Source organism: Pocillopora verrucosa, chromosome 1, assembly GCF_036669915.1.
Source record: "Pocillopora verrucosa isolate sample1 chromosome 1, ASM3666991v2, whole genome shotgun sequence".
Lineage (NCBI taxonomy): Eukaryota > Metazoa > Cnidaria > Anthozoa > Scleractinia > Pocilloporidae > Pocillopora > Pocillopora verrucosa.
In genome coordinates this window covers 1388030-1407633 of record NC_089312.1, presented here as the reverse complement: position 1 = coordinate 1407633, position 19604 = coordinate 1388030, and the positions used below count along the sequence as shown (strand labels likewise).

The 19604-nt window shown below is 37.7% G+C and overlaps 1 protein-coding gene across 1 annotated transcript in view; it reads right to left on the bottom strand.

The window, feature by feature from the left end:
- The window catches only part of LOC131800057 (uncharacterized), a 34430-nt gene extending 15357 nt beyond the window's left edge, over positions 1 to 19073 (bottom strand). The window contains exons 1-16 of the mRNA XM_066174751.1: positions 19024 to 19073; positions 17394 to 17465; positions 15746 to 15817; positions 15125 to 15196; positions 14891 to 14962; positions 13100 to 13171; positions 11705 to 12665; positions 11248 to 11329; positions 11035 to 11079; positions 10858 to 10917; positions 10236 to 10289; positions 4301 to 4627; positions 3890 to 4168; positions 3290 to 3355; positions 3099 to 3186; positions 1674 to 1745 (exon numbers count right to left, since the gene is read on the bottom strand). Of these exons, the coding sequence (XP_066030848.1) occupies positions 1674 to 1745; positions 3099 to 3186; positions 3290 to 3355; positions 3890 to 4168; positions 4301 to 4627; positions 10236 to 10289; positions 10858 to 10917; positions 11035 to 11079; positions 11248 to 11329; positions 11705 to 12665; positions 13100 to 13171; positions 14891 to 14962; positions 15125 to 15196; positions 15746 to 15813 (2318 nt within the window). The 5' untranslated portion in view covers positions 15814 to 15817; positions 17394 to 17465; positions 19024 to 19073. The remainder of the gene's footprint in view (positions 1 to 1673; positions 1746 to 3098; positions 3187 to 3289; positions 3356 to 3889; positions 4169 to 4300; positions 4628 to 10235; positions 10290 to 10857; positions 10918 to 11034; positions 11080 to 11247; positions 11330 to 11704; positions 12666 to 13099; positions 13172 to 14890; positions 14963 to 15124; positions 15197 to 15745; positions 15818 to 17393; positions 17466 to 19023) is intronic.
- Between the last annotated feature and the right edge of the window lie 531 nt (positions 19074 to 19604).

Genomic DNA, 19604 nt, shown 5'->3' with positions numbered 1-19604 from the left:
AGGATTTGTTCAATTGTGAGCTGGGATATTGGATTTGTATCCCACCAGTTTGTACATCGATGTTTTATTCCATTGATGGGATCTGTATTAATCGTTTAAAAATGTGTCGTGGAACATGCATTAGATGTTATTTACAACACTGCCCGTAAAGACGTTTTTGCTGACCGTTACTAATATGATAATAGATATTTGAATACCTAATTCAAGAGACTTAGCTTCACGTTTGAGTTTAACTACCATATGGCTGACAACAATCACTGAACTTGAATAAATGCCTGCCCACACTTAGTGGATCAAGATATTCTGACCACACTTGCGTAAAAATAGAAGCAGAACCAAATCGATAAATCAAGGGTTCTGTATTAGTCGCTTTAAAATGGGTGTCGTCGAACATGTTTATTTATGAAGCTGCCTGTAATAAGGTTTTTGCTGAAGATAACTAGATCGGAAAAGGGAGACGAAGATCACTGCGTGAAATCAGGGATTTGGAGCTACAGAATGTACTTAATTAGAAATAACTGAACATATATTTAATTTAAGGGAGTGCGCTTCATGCTTGAGTAAGCGGGAAGTAGTGTTGTTGACTGATTCAAGGGCTAGTTACCAAGGCGCTTTCTGAACTACGAGTGTCTAAGCATAAGACAGGTCAATATGGACGTTTGGAGCTACAGGATTGGATTTGGAGCTACAGAATGTACTTAATTAGAAATAACTGAACATATATCTAATTTAAGGGAGTGCGCTTCATGCTTGAGTAAGCGGGAAGTAGTGTTGTTGACTGATTCAAGGGCTAGTTACCAAGGCGCTTTCTGAACTACGAGTGTCTAAGCATAAGACAGGTCAATATGGACGTAATATGATAATATTTATGTATCAGAAATGAACTCACTAGTCGGTTACTTATTACAAAATTTAACATTAGAGATTAACGAAACTCTGAGCATATAACGATGGTTGGTCAAAATAAAGGTAACCTGTTCAATCTTTTAGGAAACTGAAAATAATTTACTAGTGAGGGCCGGGAAGGTTGCTCCATTCATTTGCCACTGTGCAAGTTTGATTCACGCCACCCGTAAGTTTTTTTTATTCATTATCTTCTCGAGATCAGTCTTGTGATTACCAGCGATTGATAGAAAGTGAGTCTTGTGACCCTTGAAATGGTTTATATATGAGGAAAACGTTTCACTTCCAGCTTAACTAATTGGGAAAATACATCGCCTGTCAAATTCTTCAATTTGTTACCGTGTAACCCCTTGTAAGTTTTGGAAACTTTGCATCACCAATATGTGAGAATGTATAAATCCTGTTCGTGTTCGACCGAAATAGTGGTGTAAAAAAAAAAAAACAGAGTGCGAGGACCGTGCTACTGAAAGGAAACGCTTGCTAGTGCCTCCATCTAAATTCCTGCCACGCCCATGCAAACTGATAAAACAAAGCTAGCAAGGGGATAGAAAACAGGATTTACAAAACGAGGATCACCGACATATGCTAGGAAATGATCATTGATTAAACTGTCCAAATACAAACCGTCCTACCCTCTTTCAATCTCTTCATGGTTGACCAAACCCATTATGCTTGAGGAGCGTCTTGATCTTATTAAGTGAACACTGACATTTCACTCTTAGCACATCGAAGGTTGATATTAAAAATGGGCGTGGATATCTGTTACTTACAATGCCATCAACTCAGTGTTATTTTTGAAGACTCCAGGTGGTAGCTCCTTTATCTGGTTGTTACCCAAGTCCCTATGAAAAGATATTCCATGACTTGAGTTAAAGTTATATTACCTCTTGTGCATTGCTGCTATTGCGTACTTTTTTCAGTCGGGGTGCAGTTTATTTGAGCTGTGTCCGGGTCAAACAAACGCTTTTATTGTAATCTTGAATGTGATTAACAAATCGATATATATCAACACTTTAAGTATGGCACAATCTCAGTCCTCAAGGATTGAACTTAAAAAAATAACAGTAAGCTTACGTGAAAATGTTTTAAGCAAAAGTTCATATTATATCATGTAAAAGTAAATATACAAATTAGGCTTATGTTGAGGTTTCTTCAAGTCTCCCCAATGCATTCGCCATAACATTGAGATCACTTCACGATACTAATTTACAAGCGAACCTATTTATATTTTATTTATCTTGTGGTTAAAGACCGTTATTGAGTATTCGCTCTTAATCAGCAAATAAGGAGACTCTGAGCACATCACAATAGCCGGTTAGGATAAACGGAATTCAATCTTTTATGAAGTTGGAAATCATATATTAGAGAGGGGAGTTTGCTCCATTCATTTGCCATTGTGCTACTGTGCAAGTGTGATTCACACCACCCGTAAGTTTTTATTATTTATTATCTCCTGGAGATGACGATCAGTCTTATGTTAACCAGCGATTTATTGAAGGTGAGTCTATATATATCGTTTATATATAGGGAAAAATTTTTACATACAGCCACTGCAACTTCACCAATTGGGAAAATAAATCGCCAAACAAATTCATAAACTTGTTATCGTGTAACCACCTGTAAGTTTTTGGAAACTTTGCATCACCAAGACGTGAAAATATATAAATCCTACTCGCGTTCGACAGCAGCACTGGACAGGTATAAAAGAAATGTAGAGTGCGAGGCCCGTTTTTCTGAAAGGAAACGCTTGAAAGTACCTCCCTTGACATATTAGCGAAGCCCATGCAAACTGATAAAACATCGTTAGCAAGGGAATAGAAAATTGAGAAAACTTCAAGTCGATCGTGTTTTGTGTTGTTCTAGCCCCCTTCGGATACTGGCCATACAGGAAATCTCCCACATGCAATTAAAACAAATAACCTCAGAAAAATAGAATATATAATCGTAAAAGCCGAGACCAACAACCTAACTTGGTGGTTTTGTTTGAAAATTTCAGTGTTTTGTCATTTATGAAACTAAAAGATGGTCCAAAGAGGCGAGGTTTCTTCTAGTAGTCCGACACTGCAAATCTACAAACCATTCCACCCTTTTCCACTTCCTTCATGGTTGGCTACACACATTAAGGGTTATGAATTTGATAATTCTTAGCACATCAGGCGCCAAGAGCAACAAAAGCGTTAAGATTGGTTACTTACAGAACGACCCACTGCGAGTTGTTATGAAAGACTTTAGGTGATAGCTCCTCTATTTGGTTGTTGTTTAAGTTCCCCCCACACATATCACCTACAAAAAGCCATGAAGAAAAAGAAGAAGAGTTGAAACGCTTACAATTTCGCTGTAGAAAAGGGCAAGTGCCGTGGAACTGACTGTAAGTGTTTTCCCCAACATTCAATGCAAGTGGCTGCGCCTATGACTCCAACTGCGATTGTACATCGGCAGGGATGTGGGCACCCTAGAATAAAGCAAGATGATATAAATGTACTAACTGAAAGTTAATGAGGCTCTTTGGTGGTGCTCTCTTAAAGTGTGCATTAGAGTACTCCGAAATGATGGCTGCGCTCTAGTTATCTCGTAAACGCTTCATACCATTCCAGTGTAAGACAAAACAAATTAGTCATTAGGTCGATACAGGAGTCTATGGGCTCCTGGTCGATAAAACTTTTGTGTCAGTCTTTCAGCTGAAAAATCAGTTAGGAAAGCGTTAAGAGTTGCACATTTTACTTGCGATTAGGCAAACTTTGCAAATGAGTAGTATATTTTCCTCTACGCCTGACTGACTTGAGAATCAATTGTTTGTAACTTAAAAGTTTAGTTTTATCAGCTGAGTTGACAATGAAAATTTGCAACCGTAAAGAGCTTCTAAAGCTGAAGTTTAGAGGGTTACCCCTTCGTCAAGGCGAAATGTTTCGCTCTGCGAAGAACAAAACTAAATCATCTTGTAATACTCCCCATCGACGAGGCGCCACAGTCTCTTTAAAAAACTTACCCCCCTTGATTCGGTTGCGACAAAACTCACTTTCAATGACAAAACTGATTTTTTTCTTGTCAAAAGCATCCTGTCTGTTCACTTCACAGCTGTACTCGTCATTGTTTTCTTCAGTAATGGTCAGCTGATATTTTACACTTGTACTGTTCTGTATCACTCTTCCGTTCTTTCTCCAAACTATAAATGGTGCTGGTGCACCCTGCGCTGGACACCAAAGAGATGAAGTTTGGTTGAAAAGAACAAATTGAGTTCCGGCCACCTTGTCTAGGTTGGGTTCAACTGGAAGAAAACAAATAAATTAAATTACCAAATGAGTTGGAGTACTCGTAATTGCCATCTATTTCCTTCCGTGTTGCGACCACCTATTAACATTTTAGAATTGTTTCAGTTAGTAATTTCAGATGACAATACCTGTAAAGTTAAGTGTTTTGTTGGTGTACGAGCCCCGAAACCAGCCAAAATCATCTTCGAAATGATCTGATTTTCTGATCCACAAGTTCTGTCCACTGGATCGCACAATAACAGAAATGTTCCATCCACAAAATTCACCAAGAAGATTGGCTGACTTGTTGTATCCATCACGAACCTCAAGGCACTGATCATAAATGCAGGTTGTTGGATATAAACTCTGCATGGTGAAATTCAGTTCCACGTAATGTCCTATTGGCGCTTGTAAGAGTATACTTGTGTTAAACCGTGGGACAACTCTCTGAAGGCGTACTTCCAGTATTAACAAAACTGCAAGTAAAATAAAGAAAAAAAGAAAGGACAAAGGGGAGGCTCCTCGCCTAGGTTTTGAGATATTTCAATTTCAACAAAGCTATTTAGAGGTAGTATCTCAAATGGAAGCGGCTTTCATATAGCCACAACGGAAAGCCAAACTCGATACGACGTTTTGATCGAAAGCCATGGCATATGTGCCAAATAAGATGGAGATTTGTTGTCTATGAAACTAGTAAGAAAAAGATACGCGTAAGATTCACATTCGAATTTTCTCTCGATGTCTCAGTTTGGCGTAAAGATTTCATTGATGAGGTATTTTAATCGCCCTTTTTGATAGATTACTTCCTTATCGAACGCAAGTGACGAAACCATGCGAGCACGCATTTAAAACAGAACCACGGAGCTCGTCGGATGACTCATTCTGATCGTTTTGGATGTACACTTTACTTGAAACTTGAACGAAGAGAATAACTAACATGTATTTTCTTGTGTTGAAGATTTTTCCTGCTTCAATTGAATTTTGTAATTACGTCACGGCTCACCGTAAAGGCGTGCACGGTCGTCTCCTCTCGGGGAACATAGAGATCGAATTCGCGAGAGAAGCTGAAATCAACTGAGGCTCTGAGCTGTCTCGTAATTTACCCAGGAGCTATAATTCGATTTTCGTAATCCCCGCAGCGGTTCTCCGCCGTGTGTCTCTCTCGCTGGACACCATAGAGATGAAAAGGGTCGAGATATTTGAGCAACGTAAAAACTAACGATTTGCGATACGCTCGAATAGGCCCGTATAAGACTTCTGGTCTCTTAACTTGATTCTAGTAAACAAAGACGACGGTGCTTACATAAAGCAATAATGAAACCGCTGAAGGTCCTTCTGGACACCATCTTCTTGTTTTCAGCTGATGGGCTGAGGGGAAGTTTGAGAAGATTGAGTTGAGTTTTAGAATTTGATTAAATAACGTATAATGATGGATAATATATTTTCATCTAGCTTAACCGTCTTGTATGTGGACGGAATCTCATTGAAGACCTCTATTGCCGAAGCTGTTTACCTCACAGAGCAGTTAAAAAAGGACAAGATACAGCGATATCATAATTAGCAAGAAAAATATTATCTTTTTAAAGCACTGGTGTGGAGGGTTCCAATGGGGTTGACCGTTAGTCGTAAAATGCCAATAGTTAAGCCGTTGGGCGCAAAAATTGACAAACTTTAACTGTTGGTTTTATAAAAATAAACTATGAAAATTATTCTGATGACCACAATGGAAAGATATTAACCGTCAGCTGTCAATTTGTCTAACTTTTAACCAAAGCCATCACTCCATTGAGACCCTCAATTTATATTACCATTTTAAATTGTCTCTTTGTCGGAAAAGAGGGCATGTAAAGAAATTATTGTAAAATTCACTTCTCTCCTACCTTTACAGTTACATTTTCTTCAGTGAAATATTTTCCAGAAGTTTCTTTTATTCTTTCTTGTATTTTCGTTCAGTGCGCGCCAGAAGAACGTGTCGCGGTGAACAATTCACTGGATAAAAAACATGAATGTGTTATTGTTATCATTATCCTAGCGGAGAAAGTTTAAATAAGAATTGAAAGGAATAAGGGAAAACTCAGTGATCAATTTTCAAATCTCCTATTCTCCCCTATGAAGCTCTGGCGCAGTATTTGACGACAGGGCAGAAAAAAAAATGCTCATTAAAAAAATTCCTTTCCGACTTGTTTGAATATTGAGGAATAATATGATAAAGCTGGGAGAAAGATCTTAAGAATGGATAATAAGAATCATTCTGTCCCGTAGGATTTAAAGATCTGCCCTTAACACAGTTAACTTTGTGTCATAATATACTGATGTTTCATTGTTATCTTTCCTTGTATAGACATTTTAAACATCAAAGAGAATAAATACCTCACAAATATTTTCTCTGATCCCTTTCTTCGATTCAGATCGAACGGTCTTTAAACAGCAATGAATTCAAATACAGAGCGCCATCTGCATACAGCTTTACCAGATCATTTTCTAAAGATGAATATTCTTATGAACGCGCTGTCCATTCGTTTCAAGTCACCATGGATGACATTTACAAACATCTGTGCAATACCGTCAGCAATTGTGCCTTTTAACCAGTTTTGCATTTTTATATAATATAATCGACATGGCGTGAGTCATCACCAGCTTTTAAAAAATCAAATGTTTAGTTTAGAAGACAAAAAGAACAACGTTTTAGCTAAAATATTCTAAAATTTAACATGCCCTAGGCGCTCAAATACTTTTATTCCCTGCCCTCCCCTCGGGAAGGATAGTTTTCAATAAGTGGTTTTGTAAGAGATCACAGAATGCGCCTTAAGGCGACAGTGGTGCCGAAACCGGGTATCTACGAATTCCTCACCCCCCCCCCCCCCGAAATCGCATAACAATTGGAAGATATGAAAATATTTATCTGTAGTATTATTCTATCTTTTTTATCGGACGGCTGTAAGATAACGGAATCAGGAAGCTTCCTAAACACGTTTTCAAAGATTTGACTAATTTGGAAGAGCTCTGAGTAAAATAAAAATGAATTATATATTAAAGTTCACACGGCAACCAGGTAGACAATCATATAAAAGGACCTCTTGTTGCAGCGTTTAGATCACCACTAAAGAAGGCACTAGACAGGAATGTCGAAACGTTAGGTCTATGAATTGTAACTTCAGAAACCAGAGTAACATCAAACCATGTCAGAAAAGAATTATGTTTACAATTAAAATGCAAAACAATGAAATATTGACTCTTTCAATATCAATGTTCTCCTCCTTTAAATGTAAAAGTATTCAAAAAGAGATCCCGCATGCAAGTTGCAGCGGAGTTGCGTTTGTACAAAACGCGCGCGAGCAAAACTATTTGATGGATTATAATTGGATGTACACTTATTTCATTAAAGCACATGATGAGCTTATTTCAAGTCGCTTAAAAAATTATAATTGAGAGCGATTTTATAATATTAACATTAAGTAGGGCAACGTAAGCGGACTCAAAATCCGCTGATCGCGAATTCCATCGACTTGCTGTGCTGATGTAGTCCCACTGCCTAAGGAGAAACTAGCCACTGTTATTACCAAACATGTAAGACCAATATCGGTAACCCTGGCTCTGTCAAAGCTGGCCGAGCAAGTATCTACGAAGGCCTAGCTACCCTGAGAAGATCGATCCGAGCCAATTCGGCGTTACCTCAAAATCTTCTACGATGCATGCTCTCATCATTCCAAAGGTAGTAGAAGTACAATCCGAAGCGCTGTAAAAGCATCAGAGTAGTGGTCTGCTTACAAAAATCTTCAGTTGAACTCAGATAAGTGCAAAGAACTGATTATTGACTTCAGAGAACCAACACCAGTTCGGCGTTGTAACCGTCAACTCCAAGGAACTTGAACTTGTTGCCCAAACCACATATCAGGGATAACCACGTCTAAAATCTTTAAATGAAATTGTCATGTCTCTGATGTAATCAAAGGGGCCAATAAGCTCACATATTTCTTGATATTGCTAAAGGTGCGACTAAATGTTTCGGCTCATGATATTATGAGTATGTATCCTATCTGCATTAGGCCGGTGTTAGAGTATTGTGCACCCTTGTATTCCCGTGCATTACTGCTTATTTAAGCAAATACCTAGAGCGTGTTCAGATAATGAAGAACCATGTTCGTATTTATATTGACATATACTTTACGCCCTTCTCCTAGCTGCTGTCCATAAAATGACAAAATCACTTTTAAGTTAAAACTCAAACTTCCTTTCCAAGTTAATCCTATTTAACTGCTAATCACCTCAGTGTCGGTGGCTAGTGGCTTGCAGCCGACACTGAAGTGAATAGTTGTTTTAGTATATACTAAGAGACGGGGGGAAATGAATAGCTTTTATCAGCGGAATAGATCCTCAAAGAACTAGTTCTCCAAAACAACCTATTTTTTCCATGTGCTCACCTTCTATTGACATAATCTATGTTAGTTTAGGGGTTCTAGTTTCCCCAGCGCGTCTTATTAAAAGATATTTGATGAACTAACCAAGTAAAGCTAGCTTCCCACGTATTTTTCGCCTTTTTCTTATTTTTATCATCATTTATTACGAGAAACAACATGAAGTCAACAGCTAAAATACAATGCACTGAGACTGTTCATTAAGTCTGGGGGAAGGGGGAGGGAGGAATTTGATCAACTTAGGCAACTCCAGTAAATTCTTTCTAAACAATGGGATCAGTGTTTGACTGGCCAACCCAGGACTTCTCACCAGTTTTGGTGATTTGCGTTTGGTGAAGCACACAAAAACACTTCATGTATCACCGCCGGATACAGGTTTTTGATAGTGTTAATTTTTTTTTTTTAAATTACATCAAATTTAGTGTTATGCTAACCTCATATAGATGCAAACTAACTTAAAGGAGTTAATCGTAATTCGTGAGTGAGACAGAAACGTTATCTAAACATTAAGACAAAGAAAAAGTTTAAAAATGATATTGCAAAGTTGTCAAGCTTCTTCGCTGTATTAGCTACGTGTTTACTTTTTTCTGATGATTTTTTTTTCATTCTCTTCGACTAAAATAATAATTATACAAGACATATTGAATGTTTTATTATCAGTTATTAAATATATGTAGCATTAAATCAATGATGATATGTAAACAGAGGCTACATATGTTGTTGATAAAGATGGTATATTTTTCTTGCAAGGTAGTCCTGCTCTCCCCTGAGGTCTGTTCACGATATATATCCGACACTAAGAGATGCAAAGCAATGAAAGGTTTGCTAAGATTTGTGAGTATATGTAGTTACCATATCGACTGTTCTTTCTTATTTTAAACTCTATCATCTATTATCATTTTCTCGTAAGAAAGTACATATTTTTTCTTTGACTGTTATATGGAGAACAATCGTTGGAATCAGAAGGTCAGTGATATCAAAGCAAGATCACATTTTTTTAATGAAATTATCGACTTTGCAAGATATTTTTTCATGTCTGATGTGATCGGGAAAAGTTGGAGGGTAATCTTGTTTTAAATATACCTAATGCGTTTAACCAAACTATTACGACTACTGGTGGAAATCTTCATTTACAGTTAATCCTTTGTTAATAATAATACATATTGATATTTTTGTTGAGCATTCACTGACTACAGTAAGGGAAATCTAGCTTCCTGAGCCATCAGTTGTTATTAACAGGGCACCTCCCCCTCGCGATTTAAACGATCGTACCGTGTGCAGGTGTCTAGAATCAACAGTCCTATAGGCTCAACGTATCATCCTAATGATATCAAGTTATCTTTACCTATAACGATGAAATAAGTTAAAAGGATTACTAATTATTAATTATTTATTAAAGATTAAAAAGACATTTAGGGTTAAACTGGTGTTTATTTGATATCCTTCTATCGACCAATGATTATAACTTTGTATCATATTCCAGATCATTCTCTTCAACAACGTCTTCATCTCCTTCGTGGCTTCCTTCTAAATTAAAGTTGAAAGGAAAAGAACGTTTAAGAAAAACCACAATAATGCTAATCGAATAAGCTGGAAAACTAATAGTAAAATGGACAGTTATTATTTATTTTGTTGTTTGTTTGACCAGATAGAAAAAGTTGTGCATGACCTTGTTCTTGAGGAGGTATTTGCTGCATTTCTAGCATTTCAGCTCCTTGCTGATCTAAATACACATAGAAATAAGTGAGCAAATAAGCTTCCTAACACAAGAACAAAAGCAAAACGATCTTTTAACGACATTTTATGAGATACATTCTCGAATGAATCCAATGATCTGGATAATTATAAAAACATTGTAATCAACAATGACGTGATTACATACCCTCCTTGTGAAGCTGTTGGTCAGTTCCAATTTGATTGTCTCCATGCTACTCTTGTGCATCTTGATAAATGGATAAATACAAGAGTGTAAGACTCATCTTTCCCCAAAACACGAATCTACAGCTAGCCACTCTACTTAGAAGACAGGAACTTTCGAGACACGTGTTGGACACAAGGGTAATTAAATACGAAAAAGAGTAATCTTAGCCATACAAGCGCTGAGTGATTCTATTTCAGCGTACGGTTACTTAAAAAACTTATTCAAAATACTACTAAAGCTACTTTTTAGTGCATCAAAGTTCTTTGCGCTTTTTTATGCCCAAAAACAGTCGGATGTCTTAAAAGAAGAGAACTTTAATTGATATCTACTTGGTTTGGTACAATGAACGAGCAAATTATAGGTTAAACACCTGGATTTGGGTGTGGCAGTCCAAGAATCTGCATTTCCATCGCTTCTCCTTCATGTTGATCTGGGAAACAAAGATAAAAAACGAATTGAAGGACAACATCAAGAAAATAAAAATGGAAATGAAAATGATTCCTGAGGAAAATACGGTGACACAAAGAGCTCAGTAGAATACTCATACCTTCTTTTTGCCCGTTATCGTCAATCTCTCGTGGATCTTGTTGTTCTTATCAAACAAGGCATGAGTAAATCAACGGATTAATACTACTGCAATATGATATCCATCTCAAACGTGGCGTTAGTCACAGAAAGAAGTTTTACTATTAAGAACAACGTTTCCGACTTTAGTCTATGAACTACGTAATAGAAAGAATGGAAAAATGGGCGTAACTACCCTCTTGATATTCACTGCAGTGAAAAGTACTCCGTATGAAGCTTCTCAGCATTGCTATTTTGCTTCCCAGATACTCTTGCGCCTGGAGAGGAGAGAAAATTGTCAATAACGACGTCCATCAACTGACCATTTTCCCTTATCAATTATTACAGAGTGACAAGTGTCAATGATCTCGATCGATTGCTTGCTTGACGTCTTTATAATCATCACACTCTTGGTAGTGTAAAGCAACCGGGATGATTCAGGCCAGTACTTGGACGAAGTATAAGCTAACTTTCCCAGGCAGTTTAAAACTACTCGTTTAAACAGCTGAATGGAAACAGTCACTGTTAGAGTGTCTAGCTTAAGAAGACCCCTGTCAGTGCGTTGAAGAACCCACCGTGTTAAGCGCCAGACCACTGGGTCTTGCCTCAAATAATTTAGATTTAAGAGATGATGAAGAAATGTTATTCTTTACCTTTGGTGTTGCTAACGTGTACAGAATCGGGTTTATCGCTGAATTGATGGGCAGAGCAAACACGGCAATCCAAGCAGCTAAGTCTCTCGGTGGCTCGAAATTCTTCTCCAAAAGCGACCTCAAACCAAACACGATGATTGGCATCCAGCAAAGACAGTCAGTGAAGATGATGAAGAACACTCTCTTGGCCAGACCGGTCTCCCTCCTTGTGTTGGCTGATTGGTTTTTAACTCGCACTCTGCTTATGAATATAGCGAGGTATGCAACTGTGATGAATATGACGAGGAAGAAATTGAGGCCAACAAATACAGAAACAGAGTACTCCCAGCCTTCCGTTTTGTGACGAGAGAGCTGTAAGGGAAGGCAGACAACACTTTTTCCGTAATAGTTGTGATATGTTTTAACATCTTCGAAGTATCTCAAGCCAAACATCGGAAAGAAAGCCAGGAGGAAGCCGACGAGCCATATGATAGCGCAAAGGATGTGGGTCATCTTCCGCGAAAGTGCTCCACCTCTGAACGGGAACACAATGTTCTTGAGTCGGTCTGCAGATATCAAAGCCATCAGCAGCAAGGAGGCCTCACTGGATAGCAAAGAGGTGGCACCAGTTATCTGGCAAGCCAAACTGGACCGCCACTCGAAGTCATGTAAATAATACTCTCCTCTCCACAACAGATCTTTGACACCCAGTGTGATTAGGTATGCTCCCATTAAACCATCGGAGACTGCCAAGTGTAATAACATGATTGATTGTACCATATTTGTATCCTTAAAGACTGAACGCCATGTGATGACAAACACAGACCCAGCCAGGGAAAGGGAGCCGATTGCCCATATGCTCTTCCTTGGGGTTGGGCTCTTGAACATGCTCTCACAGTTTGCGAAGTCGTCATTCTTAATAAAAGCACAGTCAGCGTCCTCTTTGTGCACACGACAACACATCAGGTTTGTGTCTAAACTCCTGCAACCGTAAAATTTGATGCTATTCAGTTCATAAGGATAGAGTAAAAGATAAAACCAAAAGCTTATACCCTAAGGGCACAAAGGTAACACGAGATCAGTCAATCAGAATTCATTTCCTTATATGGGGTTTTTGTACCTGAATCTTCACTGAATATGTTCGAAAATTTTTCTTGCGATATTGTAAAGCAATGTAGTGCGCAATAGCAGTCTTTGTGAGGCGTATTACCTCAAAAAATGGGGTTGTTATAAAAGTCGTCAATAGGGTAAGAATACCGACCATAGATATTTAGTAAAGTACAAAAACCACGAACTCATTTGCCTGAAGCTCTGTGCTAGTAAACATTTGAATTAAAGGAACCTCAGACGCTTTCTATTTATATAGCTCTGCTAATAAACCGTAAATGTATCAAATACATCACACTAAAATCTTACACTCGTAATATATTCTTCAACTCTTCAAAAAATCCGTAGGGAATCTCCCTCATGCTGTTATAATGCAAATATCTGAAAATTAGATATTTAAAGACAAGAATATAAGGATGAAATCAGTGAATAGAAGAGCATTTCCGGAATGTTACTTCAAACTTAGCGTATCGATTTGTGCTTATTTTAACTCGTGGATACGTGATAGCGTAGAAACGAGTTGTTGTGGGCACTTTGGGATATGGAAATTGACGTGGACTCCTCGTAATTAGTCGGCTTCGAATTCGAGATCTATCCTTCCGAAAAGTCCGAAGTCCCAGCGCCATTGCATTAGCATCAATCGTTGCGAAGTTTATTGTTTTGACACGGCTGTTTCGACATTTACTAAACTGAAATGGACTTCGAATGTTTCAGATTAGTGCTAAGATCAATCTCAAGACCAAGTACGAAGGGTTTTCGAATCGTCCATGCACTGAACATAACGAGGAGCAGCGAGAATCACGAAGAGTTTGTGAGTGACAGAGCAAGCTGCGGACAAGGAAATTCCAGGGAAACACGTACTCATGTGATGACAAAAATGTTAATTTATAGCATTATTTCTTTCGTTTCAGGGTTATTTTTTTGGACGTTTCGGCAGCTACGCCAATTTCGGTCTTTTTGTTATGGTCGTTTCGTTTTGATGTTTTTCTATGCAGACGTGACTGTTTTGATGGTAAGAATGAAATAACTTTTTATGATCGGTTGCCGAGCAGATGACCATACTCTGGCTGGTGTTGTTTTGATCACTTGACGATCTTTATCGCTCAAAACACACGACGACTTTCTATTTCAAGGAATGCTTTTCCAGTTAATTTCTATCGCATCCGTGTAAATAAATACAAGCATATGCGTGTACTGAAGAACAAAAGAGAGATTCAAAACTACAATAAATTGCGATTAATCGGCCTCTTCTGCTTCAAATGGGCTTTTTGGTGTAACATGGGTGTGTCTCCCAGAAGTTACAAGCACTTTACGCACGTGGGAATGCTGCAATCACGGTATGAATAGTGAAAAGTAGAATGGTTATCGTCAACCTGGAGTGATTATGTGCGATATTTTGCTTCATCACTCTTTGCCATTTCTGCCACATAGTAATTCAGAGAGGGGGACGGGGAGGGTGGGGGGGGGGAAGGAGGGTTAAAATTCCTAGAGATAGGCGAACAAGGTCAGACAATGTGCCGCTGGATAGGGCCACATTTTCACGACTGCATTAACTTTTATGACGTTGAATTTTCAGCTATTTTCAATAGAGTTACTAGAATGGGGTTACACATTTTTGAGATTTCAGGCGTAAGAAAATTTTGGCAAGTACGGATTCATTAGGAGGAAGATTCATGGTAAAAAAGTTGTTACCATATTTTAATATTTAATAAACGGCTCCCAATCCATTCCGGTCTTGCCCAAAAGCGGATAAAGATGGGGTCTATAATTGACCACAACATAGGCTGAAATACGACAGAGGTTCTGAGAAGCCAGCTGCACATACCCAATGAAAAATGACCCATGTACTTCCCCTCCGGGAGGTTTCCATCACATACGCAAGTGCTATAATTTCTATACTTGCAATGGTTCTACTTTCTATCTTTTTTTTAACACCTTAGTTTACTGATAGTAACTTTACAAGCACATATCTCTTTAATTCTTTTTCCACGAGTTGGCCACACACGCCCTTGATTATCTTCTCGACTGAACCTTTGATGACAGTCAGTGTCTTTCATAATTTGATTCTCATTTTATCATTGATAAAAATTAAACACTCACAGAATTTTCAACTGCCTGATTTCGTTGAAGTTATCGATGGAAACGTTCCTCAATTCGTTGTCAAAGAGTTCTCTTACAAAAAAAAGGTAAAAAACAAACAATTAGCAGAACAGCTATGATATAATTTTTGTGCATTGGTGTGTGGATCTCAAAGTGATAAGTGCGATTATTAGAAGATGCTGAGATACCACTTTGATCAAATTATGCACAAAATGAATTTCACGTTCTACTTACAGAATCAGAAGATGCTTTAAGCCTTTGAAAATTCCTTGTGGTAAAGATATGAGTTTGTTTCCCGACAGATAGCTAATGAAGAGAGAAGGAAAATAAAATTTATGGCGAACTTCGGGAATTAAAGAACGGGACATCGATAACGTTTTTCATAAGTGGGAGGACAACCTACAAACACTCGCGTGTCCTATGAACTTCGTAATAAACCTTGCTCACCGTGGAGTCTCTATGGCTCAGTGGTAGAGCATCTGAACGCGGATTCCTCATGGGGACTCGCAGTTTTTTTTCTTAATCCCACGCTCGTGACAAAACGAAAAAAACATCTTTCTCTATTTTCAAACGTAATCACATAAAATGTTTTTCCGTTTTTGGACTTTTCGAGAGGAGCACGAACTTTATTAACAAGTTGTTACTGAAAATTCATCTACATTATATCTAACCCGGCCTATAGGTTCTCCAGTAATCTCCACAGACCCTCCGGATGCATTTATTTAAGGAATTCCGGAAAGACATAGGTAATTTATAACACAGGGCCTTAAGTTTTCTTAAATATGAAAACTTGATTGGGTAAGTGTTTTCTGCAGAGACCCATAGAAAACTCAGATCATTACATAAACTACTTACAGCCCTTGTAGCTTTGCCAGTCCGCGAAATTGTTTTGGATCGAGCTCTTTTAACTTATTTTTCTCCATTTTTCTGTTAAATTGTAAAACAGAAAACTGTTAGTGACCAACTTTCTTCTTAATTTGAAATTTGAATCGGTGCCAACGTATCTAGTGTGCCTTTTGATTACGATTTCTCCACCTCAAGCCAAAGTAACCGCAACAAAGGAAATAAAAATTGATGAAGGCAGTCAGAACTAAAAAACAATACAGACAAACACATGCCTTTAAGTTTTAATGGTGGTGCATGACCAAGTCGCGCTTGGTTTTAGCTTTGAATCCAATTGGTTGAAAAGGCGGCGGATGCTTTTAGATTAATGATGAGGGTGATAAAAGCAAAACGAGAGCAATCCTCGATTAATTTTGTTAGTAAATTGGATCCATCCTAGACCTCACATAGCTCTAAAATCGTCCAGTCCGAAAGCAATTTAAACATGGTCACAATTCTTTCACGTACTTTAACATTCATACCATTCATTCTGTAACATTCAGGATCTTTTACAATTTTCTTTTACTGTTTTATTTCCCAAATTGATAAATCGATAAATCGACTGACTTCTAATTAATATTTCAAGATTTGTACTGTACTCACAATGCCTTAAGCTTGATATATTAGAAATATCTAATGTTCATTCTTACAATACACGTTCTTCTGCCTCTAATAACTTCTATAGCAAACCTTCTAGGCTATCCGTTCAAGCGAATTTCTTCTCTCGAATAGGAGTAAAAGTGTGAAATGCAATACCTCAAGCATTAAGAAATCTTTCCAAAAATGCGTTTAAAAGAAAACTCAAACAAATCTTATTCAACATATTAGGTTCACAAGACTCTTATATAGATTTATCTGAGATTTTACAAAATGTAAAATCCTGGTAATACTTCTCCTGATCTGTCCTGATTATTTTTATAAACAGTAGTTGTACCTTTAATGTTAAACGTTTAAATGAAGTCAACGTAACGGTTTTTCTTGTTGTTATTCAATACTGTCTTTTTCCCTTCTACTTTATTAGTTGATTTCTGTTTTTAATATATTTTTGTAATTCGGCTATTAAGGCATGGCCCTCCGAGATTGGCCTTTGCTAGTTGCGGGCATGCCCTTTTCTGTAAATTTAATTGGAAATTAATAAAGTGTGTGTGTCTTTAAGCTTGGTAGGGTTAACAAATATCGTTGATGGTAATTCTCCAATTTTGGTTTTTGGATAAAAACCTGCAAGTACGAAACAGTAAGCCAGACATTGACGAACAATAGGTTTCAACGTACGGAAACACTTATCATTTGCAATTAACGGCAAAACAAAATGGTTCCCGTAACTTATGATTGCAACTGGTAAAATTGGCGTTGCAATACAAACGATAGAGAGATTTGCCTTTTGCATTCATTCAAAGAGATACGTTTTGGTGAACATGTTTAATTAGATCAAGTCGAAAGACATAATTTGATAACATTACTGTAATGAAAACTCAAGTTCAAGTTCAAAACATCTATTTCTTGCGTTTGTTGAATTTAAGACAGAAATTGAGCACTTTTCGTAAGTCGAACATGATTAGGATGAGGACTGATTTCCTCGTCGTTGCTGGTTTTGTTTTTAATTTTCTTGTTGTTGACTTACAGGTTTGGGAGATTTGTTAGGTTACTAAAGACGTCTAGTGGCAGATTTTCAACCTCATTATTAGACAGATCCCTGAAAGGTTCAAGGGTAAACACAAATAAGTATTTTCAGAAATTCAGAAAAATAACACCAGCCGGAATGTAATTCGCATGGAGGGAGACAGTATGAGGAAACAGCCAGAGAGCTCTCGCGCTACATTTCACTAAACGCCAACCTATTTTCATACTTTACGCACTAAGCTACTCTCGTTATATTTAGACTTCAGGTTCTTTACTCGCGCATCCATACACAAATAACCCATGGTGAATGTAAAATGTTTAAAACCACCACCGCGGAGGACCACGTACTGGTCAGTTCAGAACTCGAGGGAGAGAGGGAGGGAGAGGGAGAGAGAGAAAGATGTGAGAGAAAGTCTATTAAAATATTTAGGTTTGCGGCATCCTAAGGCTGAATTATATGAAATTTACAAAAAGTTAAAGTCACATGCAATTTATAAAATAACAACTTCGTGTAATATGAAATGATTATAACGCGTAAAAGTTCTACTAACTGGACATGAATGGAACAAATGTGTTCGTGTAACGACTAGTGCGAAATTTTGGAAACATAAAAATGCGTTAGCTGTGCTAAAATTGTATCTCCGAATGTCCTTGGGCGGTAGCAGATGATAGAGTTTATGCGCAGTATTAGATACGGCTGAGTATCTAATATAAATTTATCTTTATAACACTGTTTTTTGCGCCTGTATTCTAAAGTTCTTATGTTATAAAATGCTCGATTGTAATAATGTGGAAGGCCAGAAGAAATAATGGGTGGACGCGTTTCTGATCACGCTTAAGGTCTTCGCTTAAATAAGCAGGTAGTACATGGGGATACAAGGGCTCACAATACTCTAACACCAACCCAATGGAGGTAAGGTATATAAAAGCACATGATATCATGAGCCGGAACATTCTCACGCTTCAGCAAGATCAAGAAATGTGTGAGTTTATTGGCCCGTAACAATTTTATTGAAGGTTATTAGACGTGGTTACCCCTGATATGTGGTTTGGACAACAAGTTCAAGTTCCTTGGAGTTGACGGTTATGGCGTCGAAATGGTGTTGGTTCTCTTGAAGTCAATAATCAATTATTTGCACTCATCTGAGTTCATCTGGAGATGATGATTGGCTCGGATCGATCTTCTCAGGGTAGCTAGGCCTACGTAGATACTTACTTAGCTAGCTCTGACAGAGACAGGGTTACCAAGATTGGTCTTATATGCTTAGTAATGACAGTGGCTGGTTTCTCTTTAGGCAGTGGGACTACGTCAGCACAGCAAGTCGATGAAATTCCGACGCTCTCACCTTCCGGTTACGCTGCCTTCCATAATGTTAATACAATACAATCGCTCTCAATTGCAATTTTTTTAAGCGACTTAAAATAGGTCCATCATGTGCTTTTATGAAATCAGTGTACATTCAGTTATGACCCATCAAATGTCTTTGCTCGCGCGCGTTTTGTATAAACGCAACCCCGCTACCACTTGCGGGGATTTCTTTTCGACTACTTCTCCCATTCAAAGGAGGAGTACATTGATATTGAAAGAGTCAATTTTTTTTGTAAACATAATTATTTGTTATCATACTCACAGCTCTTTCAAATTAGTCAAATCTTTGAAAACGTGTTTAGGAAGCTTCCTGATTGCGTTGTCTTGCAGCCATCTGATGAAAAGAATAGTACGGTAATGATAGGTAAATGTTTTCACATCTTCTAATTATGATGAGTTTTCGAAACTAATTTCAAAAACACAATACTGGTAATCATCCTGACTTACTGACTTTTTGTTAAAGTTGATTTCTGATAGTTTCGATAAGTCTGGCTCTTATTATTTTATTTAAGTTACTGGAACATCCTTGCTGTGCATTATTTTGCTTATTCATCAAACAAATATGTAATAACTATGGTATAAAATTATGATCTCCTACAGCAACATTTTTGCATTTTTTTCTTTCTTTCTCAGTAACTGTAATTTTTCTTCAATCTGCAGGTTTCCGATTTGTCGCACAAATAATTTTCAATATTACTATTTTTCTTTCCTTTACTCACAGGCGTGTCAATTTTCTTAAACCATCAAACAAACCCTCTGGTAACTCTGTTAGGTCGTTTTCGTTGAGTTGTCTGTATGAGGAGGAGAGTTAAAAAAGTGTTACAATTACTTCAGTTCAAATTT